Below are 20,388 nucleotides of genomic sequence, written 5' to 3'. Positions count from 1 at the left end.
ACACACACACACACACACACACACACACACACACACACACACACACCCCCCCATGTCACAAGAGTGCGCACTTTGAGGAGGACTTTGGGACGCACTGCCAGGTTTGGGAGGGGTCCTAAATAGATCGTAATGAGAGCGTGATTGGAATCAAGTTGTGAATATCGTACTTCGTGAGCTTTTTATCGCCATCGATCGATTTAAAATGTGATATCAGCAAGCGATCTGGGGGATTTCACTCCTTGAAGAAGTATTAATGTAACGTTCCTGATAAGGAGTGTGATTTGGATCATCTCTGCCCCACTTGGAGAAAAAAAAAAGTGTTGTCAGATCAGTGTTTGAGGGTTGGAGCCTGATGGTTAGCAAACAGTCTGTGTAGCCTTAGGTCCTGCGTATATATAGCACACAGCCTCAATAACGCTGACCCAAATCACACTTGCAGTATTCACGAGGGGCTGTGGCCGGATTTTAATCTGGGTCTTAAGAACAATGAAGCAAATTATGACACGATTCTTGTTTGGCGCTACACTTTGAAGCGTTTAGATGGGTGTGCTTGTGTGCTGCCGTTAGCATGTTAGCAGCGGCTTATTGTTGAGAGCCGGCTCACCCTTGAATTGTGCTAAATTAGGCTATGCCAGGAGTCTCATTTAAAAATATTGTGTTTCCACCAAAAGCTTACAGCCCCTCTGCGCACAGGAGGGCCGTGTTTTATAACTTGATTGTGCACACTTCAATGGAAACTCCGACCACGCATAAACATTTGGGAGACAGTGGGAATTGATGGTGCAGACGCTCGAGTAGCATAATAAATCCATGACAGTCTTATAACTCCTTTCACCCACTTTATAGCACACACACACACACACACACACACACACACACACTTGAACCTGTAGGTCTAAAGAGTGGGGTTTGTTTTTTTTTTTGCTTGTTTCTAAAGGGAGGTTTGAAACGAGCAAAGTGCTGTAAATTGGTGCGGTCCTTGTGCTGAAGAACAGAATGGCCTATTTACCTGCTGCACCACAGACGCTTCATCATCCAGCCCGGGTTGTGTCCTTGTCTCTCAGAAAATGGCCACAATTGTCAAAGCAGACTCCACTTAAATGATAATTCACTGACACTGCAAGTTGATATTCTGAATTATCTTTTAAAGAATCCCCGATGTCACAAACTTTAGATTTCTGACTGACATTCGACCCGACTGGTGGCACTCTGGTTAAATCTTTATGCTAATAAGGTTATTCATTGCTATCCTGAAATCATAGAGTTTATCGGTACAAGACCTGTAGCCAAGCACAAACTCTCTCTCTAAGCCATTTTGTGCTCCAGCACAGTTTGTATATTTTCCTTCATTAAATTGGAAAGTGTTACACTTTGCATTAGAATTAAGTTCTCTATTTAAAAAAAAAAAAAAAAAAAATCCACTGGAAGTCCATTCTTTCCCTGTCAAAACATCCTATGTGTTTGTGAAGCTTCTCTTCTTTAATTTTCCCTCCGGTTTTTGTTTTGAGCTTATCAAAGTTGTGCTGTGGAATGTGCGTTAGCCGTGGACGCAGTGCTGGTAAAAATGGCCCGTGTGTTCGGTGTGGATGTTCCATGTTTTGGTGGCCAAAAAGTGGTCAAATCAGCCTCACTTCCCATGCTAATCAGCATGTGTTTCTATTGCCTGTGTATATTTTGAGAAAATCATATAAAATGTATGCGGGAAAAGAAAAGAAGTGTAATTAAAGCCAAAACCTGTCAGTTTTTATGACGAGGCTTTCTTTAGTGGGAGGAGATGGAACCTTCTTTTTGGGATATTTCCGCTTTGTGTTAGCGTCTGTTAGCCATGCGCTAGCTGCTGTTAGCTGCTGTTGTGTGCTAGGCCGGCCTCAGACCAAAGCAGCTACAGCAGTGTGGGCATGCCACTGTGTCACCTTAACCAGAATGTGGAACTCCACGCAACTGCACACCAATTTCCACCTTTTTTGTTTCACCAAATGTTCTTTGTTTTAACACCCCCAGATTTGGTCTAAATTTCATCCAGAAAAACAAACGACAGATATGACGAGTGGGGCTACGTCCACTGTGTTTAATGGCGTCATGAAAGATGGCCGATATAACAAAGAGCCAAATACTCGCATAGCTCCTCGCCCAGCTTGGTGTTCCTGACTACCTCTGAATGTTTCGCTGGAGCTGAATAAAACAGCTCAGCAGCTTCGTGTACCTGTGTATGTATCGTATATTGTCTTTTGTGCATCTGCCTCTGTCGAACAATATCCACATCCATCTCCACTGTACATTATCGAATGCAGCAGAAACATTATAAGACCGCTGGCGTGTTATCTGTTCCTCGCAGGTCTCCTTTTGCTGCAGTGGCAGACTACTCAGTAACCCGAAATAATGTCATTCAGCTCTGCCTGGAGCTCACCACCATTGTACAGCAGGTTCGTGGAATTGTGTGTGTGTGTGTGTGTGTGTGTGTGTGTGTGTGTGTGTGTGTGTGTGTATGTTTTGAAGGATGATAGCTCTTATTCTCCTCCACTTGAAGTGTGAGGCAGAGGGGAGCTGCCGTGGGCTGTCATATCCCCCTAAGAACAGTGTGTGTGTGTGTGTGTGTGTGTGTGGGTGTGTGATGCAGCAGACTCTGCTCTCTGCCACCTTGAGCGAGACTTCATTTTTATTTATTTTTTTGCTATTTACAGTCTCTTTTGTATGACTGATGTGTGTATAAATAAAATACAAATCTGTCTGTTGGTGTGGGCATGCTTGTGTTGTTTCGTGAGGGTTTAAGTGCAAGTGTAGGGTTCAGGGTGAGGCCTGTATGGAGGTTTGTTTTTGAATGTTTGCGAGGTAGGATGTTCTTTCTCATGCTACATTAAATTTTGCTTGTCCCTCAGGACTGTACGGTGTTTGAGACGGAGAACAAAATACTTCACGTGGTGAGTTTTGCTTCTGCCAGCTGTCACTTATTTGTTCTTCACTGAAGGGTCCTATCCTATTTACGTCAATTCCCTCAAATCCATTCGTATAATACTGCAGACTCGCAGTGCAGGGGCTCTTGCTTTATGTTGCCGTCATAAATCTTAAGTGTTGTTACAGTTCAACATTATGGAAAACATTTCTATACTTATGGACATGTGCTCTCATGGAGTGGTGCAGGAATAAGTCCCCCACCCAGAGATAAATCAGCATTGTTAACACAAGCTTCAGATTCACCATTTTGTTCTACGGCGTAAATAAATGTTTTAAGAAGAGCCCTTTTTTTTATTATTTATTTTATTTATTTTTTTCCGATAAAAGATTGAGCTGTTACCAACCCTCTCTTATTTCAAGCGCGCATATTTTTGGTTTTATTCATCCAATCCTTGAAGCATCTACGTCTGAATGTTTCTCAGTCCAGTGGAAGCGAGCAGAAACATTCCCGTTCAGTGAAAAATGTGCCGGTTTCTCTGCAGTGGGAGATAAATCAGACATCTTGACAGGTGGAACTCATTCTGATGTTGCTTCGCCGGCTACGATATCCAGAAAATGCTCCGATGCTAACGTGGCTATCAAGAGCGACGGAAGATTTATTCACAAAAATAAAAGACTGGCAGAGTTTTCAAGAGAAGGAAAATAAAAAGAGACTCATGAGCTGGTAATTGAGTATTTGTACCTTTTAAAACTGTTACTTTAAAATTAATTTCATCCTCGAGAGAGGAGATATTTTATGAGGAAGTTTGGATCAGCAGAGTAAGGGGTTTTGTGACTGTGGTGTGGCGTTTGGGAAAGATGGAGGGACGTAAGGTGGAGGTGGGATTACATCAAGACTCCGCTCTGAGCGCTGTCTTGGCGGTGATGGATGTTTGCAGATAACACCGTGATCTATAATGAGACTTGAAGAGGTGGAAGTGCTGTAGAGAAGAGGAATTAAAGTCAGCCGGAGCTAAGTGAAGACATGTTGGTTAACACGGCGGCGTGACGCAACCAGTAAAGGTGGTAAATGAGTTGTTGGGGTCAAATGTCCAACATAGCAGCGAGAGCTGCCGGCAGGGTGGAGTGGGCGGAGAAGAACGTATGGAGGGATTTGTTGCAGATTGAATTTATTAAGGGAGGCAGCAGTGAAGGTTTGTAAGACGGCAGCGGGAGCGGCTGTGTGGTTCAGAGGCGGAGCCGGAGGCGGCAGAGTTGTTGGATGTTAACATTTGCGGATTAACGGGATTAGGATTGAATATAGAAGGATGGCTGAGGCTGGACAGTTTGGAGGGAAATGAGGAGACTTTAAATGGGGATGGTTCATGCAGAGGAGTGATGCTGGGACATGTGGATGCAAACGGAGTGTTTCTTTTTCAGTCGCGTCCGTGTCGTGTTCCCCAGGGACTCCCATCAAGACAGGCATGGTAACATGAAGTCCAAATCCAGATTGTTCAGTTGTTTCTGGAAGACATTTTAGATGAATTTTCAGCTGCACTTTTTCAATGGAGGCGGCCCAGTGGTGCAGTGGGCAGCACTGTCCCCCCAGACTCTAAATTGACCGTAGGTGTGGCTGGGAGAGCCAATGGTTGTCTGTCTCTATGTGTTGGCCCTGCCATGGACTGGTGACCTGTCCAGGGTGAACCCCGCCTCTCACCTGAAGGCTGCTGGGATAGGCTCCACCCCCCGCTGCGACCCTTAACAGGATAAGCGGTAGAAAATGAATGGATGGATTTTTTTCAATGGATGTAAAAACAAAAAACTCCACATGGATTATGTAGTGTTGGATGAATAAAACCATAACTATCTGTATGCGAGTTTAGCCAAGGAAGAAAATGTGTCTCTACTTGCTGAGCTGTTGTTTTTAAACCTACAGAAACTATGATGTCGTGAGCTTTGATGTACTGCCTCCATGTTAATACCAAGAGACTCCAGCAGCTTCAGTTTTGAGCTTCTGGGTTTTGATTTGAAAAGACGTTGTGGACAAAAGACCAAATAATTGAAGGTCACTTCAAATATATTCATTTTCCTCAGTAGAGTCAAAGACAGAACCTTTGATAATGGAGATTAAAGCCCAAATATTCTCTCTGAGAAGAAGAAAAAGGGATGTTGATACGCAGTGTTGGTACGTTGCTCTTATCTTGGTTTTTTTCCTCTTTTTTTTTTTTTTTTTAAAAGCACTGCAGCTGAGCCTGTTCTTACGAGTGTGTTCTGTCCTGGTCTTTCCACCAGTGTAAGACTCTGTCCGAGGTGTGTGAGCACATTGTGTGTGTGTCATCGGACCCGCTGGTTTCTCAGTCAGCCCACCTGGAGCTGGTTCACCTCACCAACATCAAACCCTCCGAAGGCCTGGTAATGACTGATGATGATGATGAGTGTGTGTGTGTGTGTGTGTGTGTGTGTGTGTGTTTGAGGTCGTCAGTGAAGCCCGATACCACAGCCCTCTCCAACGCTCTCCATCCCTGCAGAAACGTGGAGTAGTTATGAAATGATACAGCGGAGTATGAAGTGGAATAATTTTAATGACTTTTAAACGGCGACAACAAATGAATAACTGAATTCTGGCACCTCCTTGAACTAAATGATGAAGGAAAATGTTTAAATTATCACAAACGCCGGGAGGGAGGGAGAGCGTAATGCAGGGCTCCATGAGGCAACACAGAGGGGGGATAATAAACACCTTCCCCTAATTGAACTCATAAAGTAGACGCTGCCATGACGGCGCAATGAGATCAGACCCGAGCAGGTAGAGAGACGCGTGAGCTCACCTGACCACAGAGCCAAGCGACTCTGATGAAGGTACGGACACGTAGAAAAACAAAGAAATAAATGCAATATTTGATGTAGAAATGTGGCAATGAATTAATGGTGAAATTTATCAGTATGGAAATGAGTAAATAAATATATGATCGCATGAATAAATCATGCAAAATATAGATAATAGCTAAATGTGTTTGTGGCGATGGCTTCTTATTTTTGTTTGTTCTCCATAATTTGCTGCATCTGTGTATTTTTTTATTTTCACGGTGTGGAATTTAGAACAACCTAACTTTTCTTTCCTCCGCGTCCATCAGGGGATGTACATCAAGTCGACCTACGACGGCCTCCATGTGATCACGGGAACGACTGAGGGGGTAAAAAGCTCAGTGTCACACTTTTTCCCGTACTATGTTACAGTAAAGCACTTAACTTTGTGCGGCGCATAAATAAACAACGTTCCATCACACACACTCACACACACACACACACACACACATAGACATACAGAAAGTGGATTCCCAACCAGCCCTTGAGGGGATGGAGAGAAACGACTCTTTCTAAGAATATCTGCAAAACTGACAATATCCACATCCATAGCAGCGTATCAGATTCCATGGCGACGGCTCTTCCCTGCTGCACCGCACCTCGCTTCAGCTGGCAGTTTGTCGTCTAACTTCCTCGCTCTGCTTTGCAAAGATCGATACGTTCAGATCAATTCATTCCTTCAGTTGTGTGTTTTCTCTTTCCCTCTGGCTTTGTAGTCTCCGGCGGACCGCTGTAAGAAGATCCACGCGGGAGATGAAGTCATTCAAGTCAATCACCAGACCGTGGTGGGCTCTCAGTGTGTGTGTGTGTGTGTGTGTGTGTGTACTCCTATATTTTCTAAGAATATGCTTTTGTGTGTTCTGGTGTGTATTCATTAGTCAAGTACTGGAAAGAGTAAAAACACATTTCAAAGGGCCGTCCTGTATTTTTTTTTTACTTTTAAAAGTTCAGAATTGGACTCGGTTTTAATGACCACATGGCCGACTTGATGGTGTACTTGATGACTACTAAAATGGATCTGTCCCCTATTATTTACTTTCATTTATTTAGAAGGACAACACACATTAATCAACAGTTTTGCAAATGTGCCAGTGTTGGCCAGCTGGCTCATTTTCATCCGCAGCTCTTTGGCAAGATATTCCGAAACCAATAAGTAGTCATAATTTGCTGAAAATGATAGGTATAGTTTTGAAAACTGTACTTTTTTATGGTAATGTAAACGGAACCGTCAATCAAAGCAGCAAGTGAAGCAACCTCTGCTTGTCTTTGTCGTTATTTTGCACCCTTGTCTGTTTATAAGGGGTTTGTAGATATTTCCGTAGTTTAACAGTTGTACTTGAACGCAGCGTGCATTGCAATCAGTTTAATCAGATCTTCCTTCACCCCCGCCTTTGATCAGGTTTATTCAGTGAACACATGCGGGCGATATTACGGCAGCCATTTTCATTGTTTACGTCAGTTTTTCTGCCAACAGTCTCCTACAGACTGGTGTTGTTGGCATGGTTTTGTAACTAAATATTAAAATTGTATGGCGTGACACCTTTGTGTTCAAATTGAGGGCAGGTTACATCACATCAAAGCTCTATAGATAGACTCACCACCCCCACACCCACTCGCTTTGCACAAAGGGCTCAACAAGTGAGATCCAATCACGACGTGGACGGAATTCAAATTGCAGGCTGCATATAAATGCTACATTAAATACTGTCTATTACTCATACGATGATGACAAGTTGCCAGCAGTGTGTGCTTTGACGCTCCGTCCTCTCCCGTCCACAGGTGGGCTGGCAGTTACGTAACCTGGTGGGCTCGCTGAGGGCCGACAAAGGCGTTGTGTCCCTGACCCTGAAGAAGCGTCCACAGAGCACGCTGAGTTCTGCTCCGGCGCTGCTGAAGAACATGCGCTGGAAACCTCTGGCTCTGCAGGTGTGAGCTTCTCTACCTTTTATAGACTTTATTAAAGCGCCGCACTGGCCCACATAATTCCCTACAGCCTTTGCTTTCCCTCAGCTAAAGCGTGTAATTAGGTCAGGGGACTGTGGCTCAGCGCGGTGTTGTTTTCCACCAGAATTACACTGGAGTGACTGGAAGGGCAAACTGACGGAACCCTCCAAGTCATTCTTCAAATTATGAAAGATACATCACCAATTAACATGCACTACTTTTTGTTTTGTGGTTGAATTTTCTTTGAGACAAAAAGAAAGGTAACCTTCTCTCTACTGTGAGTGCATCAGAGAGCCGACGGGTTAATAACTTCATCTCCCAAAAATAAGATGATGCTCCCCTTTAAGAAGATTTTAAAAGACTGATCTACAAACCACCTTCATTTTTACCTGCTGCAGCCAACAAGAAGCCCAGGCAGCAGTTCGGCCACACCCTCAGGCACGCCCACCAAGAACTCCGCCCTCCAGGACCTCTACATCCCTCCTCCGCCTGCTGAACCGTACACCCCCAGGTACGTTTTTATATCTGCACTTTCAAGGAATCTTTTCTAAACTATAGGACAACAACACAGCAAAGCTTTGACTTCCGCCTCGGCTGTTGCCATAGAGAAGAGACGGGAGCATTGTCTGGAGATGAAGCATCGCGCACCCACAGCAGCATCAGCGTTGCTAAGCGCTCTGACTCACCTAATTCCTTCCTGGATCAAGAATCTCGCCGGCGAGAAGAGGAGGAGCCTGTTTACTGCACCACGCCTACATATGGTAGGAGTGTGTGTGTGTCTATGAGAGAGAGAGAGAGAGAGAGAGAGAGAGAGAGAGAGATAAGGGTGGACTGAGTTCAGACTCGTTCTGTTGCCACTTCAATAAAAATAATCATGAGGCTGTGAGTGCCATTATGGTTAATAATAACATTTTTTAAAGTGGTAGGCTCTTATTGTGGTAAAGCAAACCCTCTAAGACTAAATATTACAGCAAACAAAACAGGGCAGGATTCTAAGTTTGGTCGCTGTGTATCTTGCAGGCAGACTGAGGCCCATCTCCATGCCTGTGGAGTGTAACTGGGTGGGCGACTATGAGGACCCAGCCAAGCTCAACCGAGAAAGCCGCCGAGGTTTGTGCATATGTGTGTGTTCACCTCCTCAGGAGCCTGTTGGATTCTGCTAAGCGTTCCCATCTCTCTGTATTATGAGGAGATCAGCGTGCGGAGATCAATGCGCCTCCATCCTCGTCGCTAATTCTCTCTGTGATTAGCATCACAGAGAGAGACGCAATAAGAGAGGATGAGAAAAGGTGGCACAAAGGCAGAGGAGCTGAAAGGGAGAAATGATAAAAAGCTGTTCAAAGAGTTGAGGAGAGATGGGAGGAGAGGAAGAGATGGAGGGATGAGAGGAGGTAGAAACAGGAGGGGGAAAAAAAAGACCACTCTCCCTGACCTCCACCTGAATCACTCACACTGTTGCCATAGCGACGCTGACAGCAGCTCCTCTCGATGTCTCACTTTCCACTGGCCGCTGCCTAGCAACCATGGGAGGACAGGGGTGGGATTTGAGCAGAGAGGTAGGGAAACCTGAGTTTCCTCCCCTGTGGCACGATGACCGAAGTTGGTCGAAAAAAGATGGGGGAGATTCAGGGAGTGTGTTCCGGGACAAATTCAATCGATACACACTCACATACGTGCACACGACACGGACGTGGTACTCACATTCTATGGATGGAAGACATGTGTTCCATTTCCCATCCGACATTTTATATGGTGTCTTGGAAACTAGGAAAACAAGTGATTTTATGGAACAAAAAGGGTGGTTGAAAAAAGCCAGCAACTGAAAATGGCAGCACCATCGTTTACTCGCCGTGTCCTCCTACGAAATTTTCACATAGATTTAGCCTATACTAGCTGAGGAATGTTAGCTTATGCTAGCTGTTAGTGATAGCTATGCTTTGGGGTGGGGGGGGGGGGGTTGAAACTTGACACCTTTTTGGCACAGTCGCAATGCTAGAGGTCAGTTATGATGTAAGCGTTCTCGGGCCCCGTCAGGCTCACAGGAACATGAGAGCAGGCCAGCAGGGAGGTGAGGAGGAGAGAGAATCGGGAGTCAGAATAAGACAACAAGACAACTGGGGCGAGTACGACTGCACCCAAAAGGCCTCAGATGAAACCAAATTTACCACGTCAGAGCAAACTTGTAGTCTTATGTTGCATATAACATAACAATACTACATTTTGTACTCCATTGTCATATTAGGTATTTATCTTATTAAATATGTTGGGTCCTTCAGTCACTCGCTCCCTAAACATCTGCATGTGCTCCAGTCAGCTGGGCTCCTGAGGTAAAGGTCCTCCTTAGAAACGTCTTCAGTCCTGTAAACATTGCTGCTTTCATCCAGAGGGGGGCGCCAAAGTCAACACAAACTCAAAAATTCATGGCAGCTGAGTTAGGCCATACTTTTATTAACGCAGAAAACACAATTTGGTATAAAAACCTCCTAATAGGCATCAGTACCACTGCAGATAAATATGCAGATGACGCTGTAAATAAACAACCTACCGCGGACACACGTAGACGACGCATCCGTAGGAGTAATATCACAAATTTGTTTCCTTTCACAGAGGCGTCTCTGATGCGTTACATGGGACTGTCCAGCAGAGACGAGCGGACCAGCTCAGATGACTACTCCTCCCACACGGCTCGTCCAGGCAAACGCTCCAATGACACGGCCAAACGGGCTAAAAGGCGGAGCCACCACAGCCAAAGCCCCTCCCACTATGTCCTCCAGACGAGTCAGAGGGAATCTCCGCCGAGGGATCCAGCCTCGATTTATCATGTGAGTCCAGGATTTTGTTTCCAGAAGATGCACATTTTTCTAAATCAGCAAGCGGAAGAACTGACAATTGTAATTATGTACAAAATAAGAGTGCGATAGGAGTGAATTATGACCTCAGCCAACATTTTCTGAGGAGTTTATGGACTCAAACCTTAGTTCCAATGTCGTTTTGTTTCTTTTCAGTATCAAATTGCTGACAAAGCAGGTTGCAGTCTAGGGGCGTGGCTACCTTCTGATTGACAAGTCGATCCACTGTCTCGTCCAGATATGGTCATGTTAAGATGGCGATGGCATTAATGCAGTCTAGGTTCTTAATCTTCCCTTAAATAAGGGGTTCCCTAAGACGGAGGTCCCACGACGATCTCCAGGACTCAAATCCTTGTTAGAAACAGCCTATTTTAGCCAGAATTGTTGCAAAAGTTGAAGATACTAATTAAATTTAGAGCTAGTTGGTGTGGTGGGTGTTATTTTGTCTGCTTCGTCCATCTGCGGGGAGAATGAGGGTTATGAGTCTCTTATTTTAAGGTCACAGGCTTTTAAAATCTTCTGTTTTTTTCCAAGTTGTAAGATCTTTTTTTTTTTTTTTTTTTTTACATTGCAAATGAGATTCTGCAGGCGTCATGTCGTCTTTAGAGTTGGTGAGTTTTACTCTTTACTACAAGTGCTGGTGCCTGTTCTACATACAGATATGACAGGCAAAGAAGGAATGAGATCAGAGCGTATGTTCAAAATGTAAAGCAGGTATCACATTCACGGAGCCTGAACGGTAGATCGGAGGACGCTAGCTACTGTAATCCTGTTTTCCTCAGTTGCGTCCTCAGAGTAGAAGCTTATAAAACATTAAACATGGCATCAAAGGGCGGCGTGGCTCAGAAGTAGAGTGGCCGTCTGGCAACTCAAGAGTCGCCAGTTCGATCCTCACTTCCCCCGGTGACCATGTCCAAGTGTCCTTTAGCAAGATACTGAAACCCTAATTGATCCTGATGGCCCCGTGTTGGACTGATGACCCGTCCAGGGTGAACCCCGCCTCTCGCCCAATGTCAGCTGGGACAGGCTCCACCCCCCGCGACCCTTGACAGATACGAAGGTGTAGAAAATGGATGGATGGCACCAGTCTGCTTTCTCTTTGACTTGTTTTCCTTTCTGATCATAAAAAGTCAGAGATCCAAGACTGAAAAGGGAAGCCGCCGTGCAGCGAAGTGTAATGTGGCGCTGACTGGTTGTTACCCCTCGTTTTCTATGGTGACGTCCGTCTGTCAGAGCTCTTCATCCCAGGCTCTGGCCTGTGATGACCTCACAAGCTTTGGAAAAGTGTTTGCGCGCTGGAGTGTGTGTGTGTTTACAGTGTGTATGGTTGCTGCGATGGCAGATGGCGTGTCAGTGGGTGTGGGCGGGTCCATGTCATCTGTCTTGCTGAGCGTGGGGCTGTGAGTGGCTCGGCTCCAGGCTCTGACATGTGTAACATTGTGACATCACAACTGGTCCGTTGTCCCAGCTGACCCGCTCACAGAGGTCAATTCTCAAATATGCTGGCGAGGGCGGAATGTTTGAGACGTTCCGTGTTCTGCTCACCTCGCTTTAATCCTGGCGGCTCTCGTTTCTCACATTTCCTCCATCATCTGGATGTCCTATTGTGACGCTGCTCCCCCGCCGTCCCTCCCTTTCCTTTTACCCTGATCTATGTTTAGAGGTGTGAGAGTCCATCATGACATTTCCATCCCCACCTGTGTGTTTGTGTGTGTGTGTAAGAGAGAGAGAGATAATAGGAATATGAGTTTCTGTACATCTTCTCCTCGCTCCTCTGCTCTTTTATAGATCTGTCATCTTTTATGTCCCAGGATTCTTTGCAGCAAGCAAACGCCACTGATTCATCCTGACATCCTGCTCTGACTTCCTTCCCTCTCTCTACTTCCCAACCTTTTTCTCAGACGTACCAGCAGACCTCCTCGCTGCAGTCAAAGAGCCGGAAGAAGAATAAAGGTGAGCAGGAAAATCACCAGTTTTCCTTTTTTTTTTTTCACCTGCCGCCACTTCCTCCCCTGTCATGTGACTACTGTGGCAGTGCCAGGAAAGAGGCGGGTGGTGGGAGAGAGATATCAGCCAAACTCTGTGCCAAATATTGTGATTGGATGGATCACACCTGGACGCCACCGTCGCATCAGCGCTGACAAACTTGTTCAGACATAACGCGCTGATTACAGCACAATAGAACAAGCCGATTGTGTGTGTGTGTACACGTCTGCAGGATAGGAAAACCCACCTAGCAGTACCCAGACTGACTCATTCAAGCCTTTATTAAGACTCAGGGAGTCAGTCGAAGGAATGCGGGGGACTGACGGGTAAATAACTCCCTTATTTTAAACATGACAGTTTTCTCTAAATTCAGAATGACTGATATTTGCTTATCAAGCCCAAGTCTTTAAATCGCATCATCACACCGAATAAATGAAGACAACACCAAATGCTAAAGATGTGTCTCTTGTTATTTGCCCATCGTCCAAGTCTGTCATATCACGTTCTCCGCCTCTCTGACCTCGGCTTCACTCTGTTCGTCACACTGACGAGGATAAACATGTTGGAAGAGTTCTTGTTCCTTCCCCACAGGTCTTTGACTCGTTTCGCCATCTGGCATTGTGAGAAACACAGAAAGCTTGAGCTCCATCTGCACATTTTCGGCTACAGCTTTGTCTGTTGACAGAGAGTTGACGAAAGTTGAAACCAGAAAGTGGAAACAACTAATTACTATTGCACAACTGCGCCGACTCTGTCTGGTCCAGGCTGAGACAGTCGGACAGAGACCGTAGCCTTGTGTAAACGTCCTTACATTCAAACTCTGCAGAAACTCCTTCGTTTGTCGCCCTGTGTTGAAGGAGGGGTAGGCGCCGCCTGTTTTGGGCTTTTTTTTTCTTTTTTTTTTTATTTTTTTTTTATTTAACCAAAGAAACACAATACACAAACAATGTGGCATAAACCTGTCTAAACCGTTTTTTGAATCGTGCTCTCATCATGAACCCTCCCTCCTCGCGACCCACCTTGATGATAAATTACCCCAAATGTAGCCTCCCTAGCTAGCTAGCAAAGTTGGCAAACGGGTTTCTTACCTGTCCAAAAGCAAGGCTGCTACTTGCGTGTTCGTAGCTAAACCTTCCGGTTCTTTTAAATTCCCCCAGCGAGCAAACGAATCCCCAGGAATCGCCGGCACTGCACAGAGCCTTTTATCCTTCCCCACTCTTATCTGTCGCTTGTTCTACAAAAGAACTGTTTCTCGTTGCTGCGTTTTCTTCTGGATCCGTGCTCGTCCTCGTTGGTGCTGCTCACCCAACACCGATCCAACAAGGCCTTGAGTCCCACTTCAGGCTTCCTGGTCTCAGCCCTTTGACGGACAGCTAAGCTGCCCAGTCGGGTGTAGTCTGGTTTCGGTTATTGATGGACAGCTAAACGGTCCCAACCAATCTCACTGGTAGCAGTTTGTGATTGGGTGGAGGTAAATTTGGCCCCGCCCCTTTTTATGTATTAAGGATTTTGATGCTCCCTTTTTTAAAAATCAGAGTTTATTGATTACCATCGCGACAATTTGATTGGCCGTTTTGATTATAACAAAATGTACATAGAAATCTGGGAGTCCACCCCTCCTTTAATGCAAAACTTTGCTTGATAATAAATGGAAACAAAATTATTAAACTCAACTGGTTAAAAAAAATGCATGAGTAATTTATTACTTCTGTCTTTGGTCTAAAGCTGAACAGACAGACAAGATTCATTTTGTCCCTTTGTGTAATTGATTGGAGCCCATTAATTGAGGTCAAAAGTGTCCTCCACTGTCTGAGCTCATAGTTTTTGTCCAGCACTGGAAAAGCAGCAGTTGTTGTTGTTGTTGTTGTTGTTGTTGTTGTTTTCCTCGTATGTGCTTTAATCTGCACTTTCCTTTGCCACTAAAATCGATGGAATATTGAATTGCTGCCCCCCAAAGTCTTGTTTTGATAAAGCACAGCAGAAGTTTTCTCTCGGACCTCAAAGTTTCCCCGGTGAGCTCGAATAAGAAGCCAGCTGTGAAAGAAGTTACCGGGGCTTTTTTAAAGGCAGTTTTTCATTAAACACCTTTTACCTCACTGCAGTGCAGCAGACTTCTGTCAAACCCCAGAAACTGAACTCCTGCCAAGAAGTTTTGCGACATTTGCATATGGCTTTTCTTCTTCTTCTTCTTCTTTTTTTTTCTGGAATGCTTTCATGCGAACTGCTGTGAAAACCTGAGAGAGCGAGCACTTACCAGCGACATTAGCACGGCTCTCTACAGTCTGAAAGTCAAATTCTCTTGACTTCATTCCTCGTTTAGTTGCCTGGTTTATTTTCTTTGTATTCATAACCTTCATATTTTTTCCTGCGTTGTTCCAGGACGAAGTTTGGCGTCTCTGAGTCGCAGGCGTGTCTCCTGCAAGGCTCTGGGCAGAGGAGACTGTGAAGGCTGGCTGTGGAGGAAGAGAGATGCTAAGGGATACTTCTCTCATAAATGGAAGAAGTACTGGTTTGTTCTGAAGGACAACTGCCTGTACTGGTACATCAACGAGGAGGTGAGCGTCTCTTTACCCACCCCGACGCATTTAAGGTGAAATCTGACAAGTGTGACTTGATTTAAAAAAAATAAATAAATAATTAAACCGTAAGAAAGTTGGAACAAAGAAGCAGTGATGAAATGAGTTGAAATCCGTGCTCGCAGTAACTTTAAGGAGGTCGTCCAAGTTGCTGAAATGTTGACACTGACGTCAAACCTTTTTCTAAAATACAAGACTGAGCTGCCCTGAAGATGCGGCTGCAACTTTAGAACGACGACACGGAAAATTATTGCAGCCTTTGGAAATAAAAAAAACAACCCAAAACTAAATACAATCTTGATTCAATGGACTTTTTTATTTGTTTGTGTTTTGTTTTGTTTTGTTTTTGTTTTTTTGTGGCTTTCAATCAATTTATAATCACAAGCCGCTTATTAATCAAAGTGGAGGGAACAGGTTGTGGCTCATGGCTGCTGATTAATGATTAATTAATCTACCTTGTGCCATTTTTTACATATATTTATATATCAAGCATATATTTTTCATGTTTTTTTCCTCTCTCTACGGCCACTCCTGCGCTCTCCTTGTTAATCGTGTTTTTGGTCCCTCTCCTACTCAGGATGAGAAGGCCGAGGGCTTCGTCAGTCTTCCAGAGTTTAAAATCGACCGCGCCAGTGAATGCCGCAAGAAGTAGTAAGTGCATTGCTGAAATAGCTCTATTGAATATTCATGTATTTTTTTTTTTTGCCTGTAAGGGTGCAGTTAATGTGTAAATGTGCACCTGTAAAGAAAAATAACTCCCTCTGTTTTCCCGTTTCCCTCTAGTGCTTTCAAAGCGTGCCACCCCAAGGTCAAGAGTTTCTACTTCGCAGCAGATGGAGTGGATGACATGAACAGGTAAATTCTAAACACGGATGAAGGTTATGCAGGAGGGCAAACCTGCTGGGAGGCGAGCCTGCAGCTTCCTTTTCACCATCCCCAGAGCACCACTAAAGAAATATGCTTTGGCATTAAAAGATGGCCTGTTTTGTAAAGGGGGGGGGGGGGGTATATTTGCATGGCAGTTCCAGTTCTGGCTGTGTCATCAGTAAAAAAGTTCCTTGTTGACGTCAGGTTTGCTCCTCTACATATTTAGAGGGTGCTGTAACAGCTTCCTTGCACCGTATTTCTCTCATTATCTGAACCTCCTTCTGTTTATCCCTTAGATGGCTGAGCCGTCTTAATACGGCCGCTGTGGGCTACGCCGAGCGGGAGAGGATGCGCCAGGATCAGGGTGAGTTTTTCCGCAGATGGTTAATGCAAGATGCTGCTCTCAAGCCCCTTGCGTGGTATCATTGTGACATTTCTATACTGGATTTATACTACAGTATGTGTCCGACAGAATGTGTGTGGGTTTCCTGCAGATTACTGGAGTGAGAGTGAACATGAGGATGACGCCACCTCCAGCCCCAAACAGGACAGCCCCCCACCTCCGTATGATACCTACCCACGGCCTCCATCCGTGAGTCACACGCACACACGCACACACACACACACACGCACACACACACACACGGCTGCACTACATGCGCAGTCACTTACTCCACTCATAAAGAAGGCAGCTATGCTCCTCTGCACTAAATTTTAGCTTCTAAATGTATCATCAATTTAGCCTGCAGCGAGCGGCAGGGCTAAATCAGGTCTAATTGATGCTATAATTGGCCTTGGAACTAGTTGCTCCAGATGTCTTTGAGCTTGTGGTTTCTAGCCTGGAATAAAATGATTGGCAAACATGACAACGGCGGTTACAGCCCCCCGCTTAGTCCAATGCCGCTTGATGGTGAACGACAGTTAAAGCACTGATATGACGTGAAAATATGATTTTTAAATTCCGCTTTTTAGTGGTATGTTGATGATACACACGACAAAAAGAAAACAGGCGTAGAAAATAAGATCGTAAAAAAGGATTTAAAAAATACACACCCAGGGTACTTTGGATAGTATACAGTACAGTAGGGTTTCGAAGTTGCATACAGATATTTGATACTGCAGTATTCAATCACAACATTGTTTATCGTAAAATATTTTTTCCTCATTTTCTAACATGAGTGCGTTGTTTTAGGGTCCATGTGTGATGTCATTAAACCTCCCTGACCTTCTCTGACTCTGATCCTTAAGACTCTGACTTCTCTGGCTTTGATCTCTGACTCGTGGTCGGCATTACTACTGTACACCCTTCCCTCCTCGCTGTATCTGTTGTTTGGGGGGGGGGGGGCGTGGGTTGCACGATGTCATAAAGTCTCCCCGCCGCTGTTCTGACTGCCGCTGTCACTCTGTGGTGAGAGATCAAAAGCGACAGGATGATGGACAGATAGGGATAGAATCCAGCGATGCAGAACCTCGTCTGTGTCTTCAGTGGGTCATCTGAAATCCCAGATTTCACTTAGCGTTGCACCACCTCAGTGCTCCAGCAATGCACCCTTCAAGTCTGAATTAACTCTTCTTGCCTTTATAGATAGACGCTTCATCACATATCATTTTTTCGTCATCCTACACACTCCAAAACTCACATAGAGACACACACATATAATTTTCACTTGCGCTCAGAAACTCTCCCCTTCCGTCTCCCTGTCTATTACTTCCCCCCCCCACACACTTATTCAGCCATCATCCAGCCTCCTTGCCAGGCTCCCTCACTGGATGAATTCCACTTTTTGAGTGTGTCATTACAAATGAATGAAGAAAAAAAAAAAGGCGATCAACTAATCTTCCCGCTCTGCCAGATGAGTGCCTACTTGGAAGGCCGGACCACTCGACTGTCTTCCACGGAGACGTCTCGTTCTCGCTCTTCACAGGAGGACTTCCTCTGCGGCGAGCCCCCCACTGCGGCAGCAGAGCCGCAGTACCACCCAGGCCCCCTAGGAGGAGGCACCACGCACAGTGGCAGGAGGCCCGGTGGAAGCAGCAGCAGCGACGTGCAGTACAGATGTGATCCTGTGGAGGTGCGTAGGATCGTGTTGACCAGTAAACAGCTCTTTCCACATTTTTCTTGGAGGGCTGAAATATGAGGCTGGCTCAAACAAACGTTGTGTTTTTAAAATTCCAAAAGGTTCCGATGTCCCGTGTTTTTACATAATTAAATAACAACTTAATGCTGCATATTTCAGTGAAAGTAAAACGTCGCTTCAAGTGAAAACAAATGTAATTTAACATCACAAATTAGTGACTTGCGCCAAAAAATGTGCAAGATCTAAAGCTCTTGAAGTTGAAGTTAGCAACTGATTTTTTCACGGCGTGAGAGGTTTTGTTAAACAGTCATTTATAGTCTGCTTTTAACTTTGAGTTTTTCCAAATTTTGTGGTCATGAAGCCCACCATTTATTGATTGATTTATTTTATTTTTTTGTCTTTATTTACAACTGGCAGGCCAAAGAGATCCTTGCTACAGCTAAATGCTAAGTCAAGTCAGACAAACGTTCCGCATGCTAGATTTCACAGACGCGGCAACTAATGGTGAGATTTTTTCCATGAAGTATTCGGCATCTATGATCCCAGACGCTCGCTCACAATGCCCCTCCTCTGGTGCTCCTCAATCAGGCCAAAAAAAGTATCAGCAGTTAACATGGAATTTCATGTGGAATTCCTGGTGGGTGACAGCCACGTCCGCCCCCCCTCAGCGAACGGGCGGTGAGCCTGGGATGCTTTCAGTCTAAAATGTCACATTTGCACAAAATTAAATGCCCAAATGTAATTGGCACGAAATGTACTCATTATACCCGTTCCATTGGTGGGATGATTACATTCATCCATAACCAGCAGAGACGCTCCTGATTTGAATTTCCTTAGAAATGATTAAAATAACCGCCGCTGCAGCTCTACCCCCAGGACAACATTAGCATATTTAGCTCCACAGCTGGCAAGACTGAGAAAAGTTGTTAGCACGCAGTCTGTTGCTTCAGTACTTGTACCTGTTGTATTATCTTTCTTTGTCCTGTTCTGCAATGACAACGTGAATGAAATCTATTATGGCTTTATGCAGTACCGCTCCAGTCCTGCGGAGGGCAGCAGTGAGACCGGCTCTCCGGGCCGCTCTTCCTCATCCCAGAGGCGGTCCTGGCAGGACTTGATTGAGACTCCATTGACTGAGGCTGGGCTGCACTACCTTCAAACAGGACCGCTCGGTCAGTAAGAGGTCGATTTTCACCAAACATGAAGAAGTGTTGGCTGAGGATGAACCCTTTAAATATTGGGGTAACAGGAAATACTATGTTTGGTTGTTTTAACTTTTAGAAGACTGAGTTTTCATTAAATTAGAGAGAATTTGCATTTCCCGACATCGGGCTCAGCTGAGTTGGCTTTGGCCTCAGGTGCGCGCTCTCTTCTCTGCTCTCTAAATTTAACCTCTTTTCAAAGATGGAAATGCATTTAAAAAATCCTTGTAAAAGGCCTTTTCCCACTAATTGCACAGAAAGGAAAGGTCACCTAAAAAATATCGTGGCAAAATGTTTGTTGTTGTTTTTTTTCACTTTTTCTTCAGTCATAACACCAGAGAAAACACTTGATCTGACTGATACTTTGTTTTGACTTCATAAACGCTGGTATAAATGCTTTGTGTGGGGGTGAGACACATAAATGAAGCAGGTGATGGATCTGTGAGAGTTAACAGGTTTCTGGTCCAGAGGATGGGAATCTTATTTCATCTTCACCCTACAGAAGACGCCGTCTTTGCCGAACCCGGTCCGGGTGGTGGGACTATGACAGCCGGGGCTGTTTACACTCTCCCGGCTCAGAGAAATGTACCGTTGCCCATGGCGATGCAGAGACTGATTCCTATGGCAACCCAGGGAGGGAAACCCCGCAGCTTCACACTGCCACGAGACAGCAACCTACACGCAGTCCTCACACCCCCTGCGAGAGAAGAGCAGCACACGCATCACGGTGAGTTTAGGCATCATGCAGTGTGACTCAGATCATACATGGGCATGGAAATGCAGGAGGAGCACACGCGCACACACACACACACACACACACACACACACACACGTGATATTATTGTGTGGGTGGATGGATGTTGGATAAAAGCAAAAAGACAATCCAAATGACCACGAGAGGCCATCAGGAGTATTTTTTAGATCAGTTTGTGCTGGGACTGAGAACCATCTCAGGCAGACGTGTTTCTATTTCAATCAGCATCGTCAGTATCAAGGAGTGCAACAGGCGCTGAGCTAATGAGGCTAATGAGACATCAGTGGACTGGTTGCCAAGGTGAGCCCAGCGGCATACAGGAAGATGGCAGCAGACTAAAATAGTAAACAAGACTCGTTTATGAGATTAGAGAGGATGTGCGCCGGTGATGGTAGA

The 20,388-nt window shown here is 45.1% G+C and overlaps 1 protein-coding gene across 4 annotated transcripts in view; it reads left to right on the top strand.

Moving 5' to 3' along the window:
* The window catches only part of cnksr2a (connector enhancer of kinase suppressor of Ras 2a), a 57,795-nt gene that overhangs the window by 17,322 nt on the left and 20,085 nt on the right, over positions 1-20,388 (top strand). For 2 of the 4 annotated variants that reach the window (XM_086191207.1, XM_086191204.1), the window contains exons 4-22: positions 2,336-2,423; positions 2,877-2,918; positions 5,164-5,283; positions 6,006-6,065; positions 6,453-6,521; positions 7,516-7,662; positions 8,079-8,191; positions 8,287-8,441; positions 8,701-8,790; positions 10,288-10,502; positions 12,431-12,482; positions 14,895-15,070; positions 15,669-15,742; positions 15,875-15,946; positions 16,255-16,322; positions 16,453-16,550; positions 17,812-18,030; positions 19,067-19,208; positions 19,741-19,965. In XM_086191207.1, the coding sequence (XP_086047333.1) occupies positions 2,336-2,423; positions 2,877-2,918; positions 5,164-5,283; positions 6,006-6,065; positions 6,453-6,521; positions 7,516-7,662; positions 8,079-8,191; positions 8,287-8,441; positions 8,701-8,790; positions 10,288-10,502; positions 12,431-12,482; positions 14,895-15,070; positions 15,669-15,742; positions 15,875-15,946; positions 16,255-16,322; positions 16,453-16,550; positions 17,812-18,030; positions 19,067-19,208; positions 19,741-19,965 (2,225 nt within the window). The remainder of the gene's footprint in view (positions 1-2,335; positions 2,424-2,876; positions 2,919-5,163; positions 5,284-6,005; positions 6,066-6,452; positions 6,522-7,515; positions 7,663-8,078; positions 8,192-8,286; positions 8,442-8,700; positions 8,791-10,287; positions 10,503-12,430; positions 12,483-14,894; positions 15,071-15,668; positions 15,743-15,874; positions 15,947-16,254; positions 16,323-16,452; positions 16,551-17,811; positions 18,031-19,066; positions 19,209-19,740; positions 19,966-20,388) is intronic. The other 2 variants (XM_086191205.1, XM_086191206.1) reach the window with 2 other exon arrangements.

The sequence above is a fragment of the Aulostomus chinensis genome, chromosome 21, assembly GCF_037954235.1.
Source record: "Aulostomus chinensis isolate RoL2024-O1b breed Wild chromosome 21, RoL_Achi_v1.0, whole genome shotgun sequence".
In the NCBI taxonomy this organism is placed as follows: Eukaryota; Metazoa; Chordata; class Actinopteri; order Syngnathiformes; family Aulostomidae; genus Aulostomus; species Aulostomus chinensis.
This window is presented reverse-complemented; position numbering and strand designations above follow the sequence as displayed.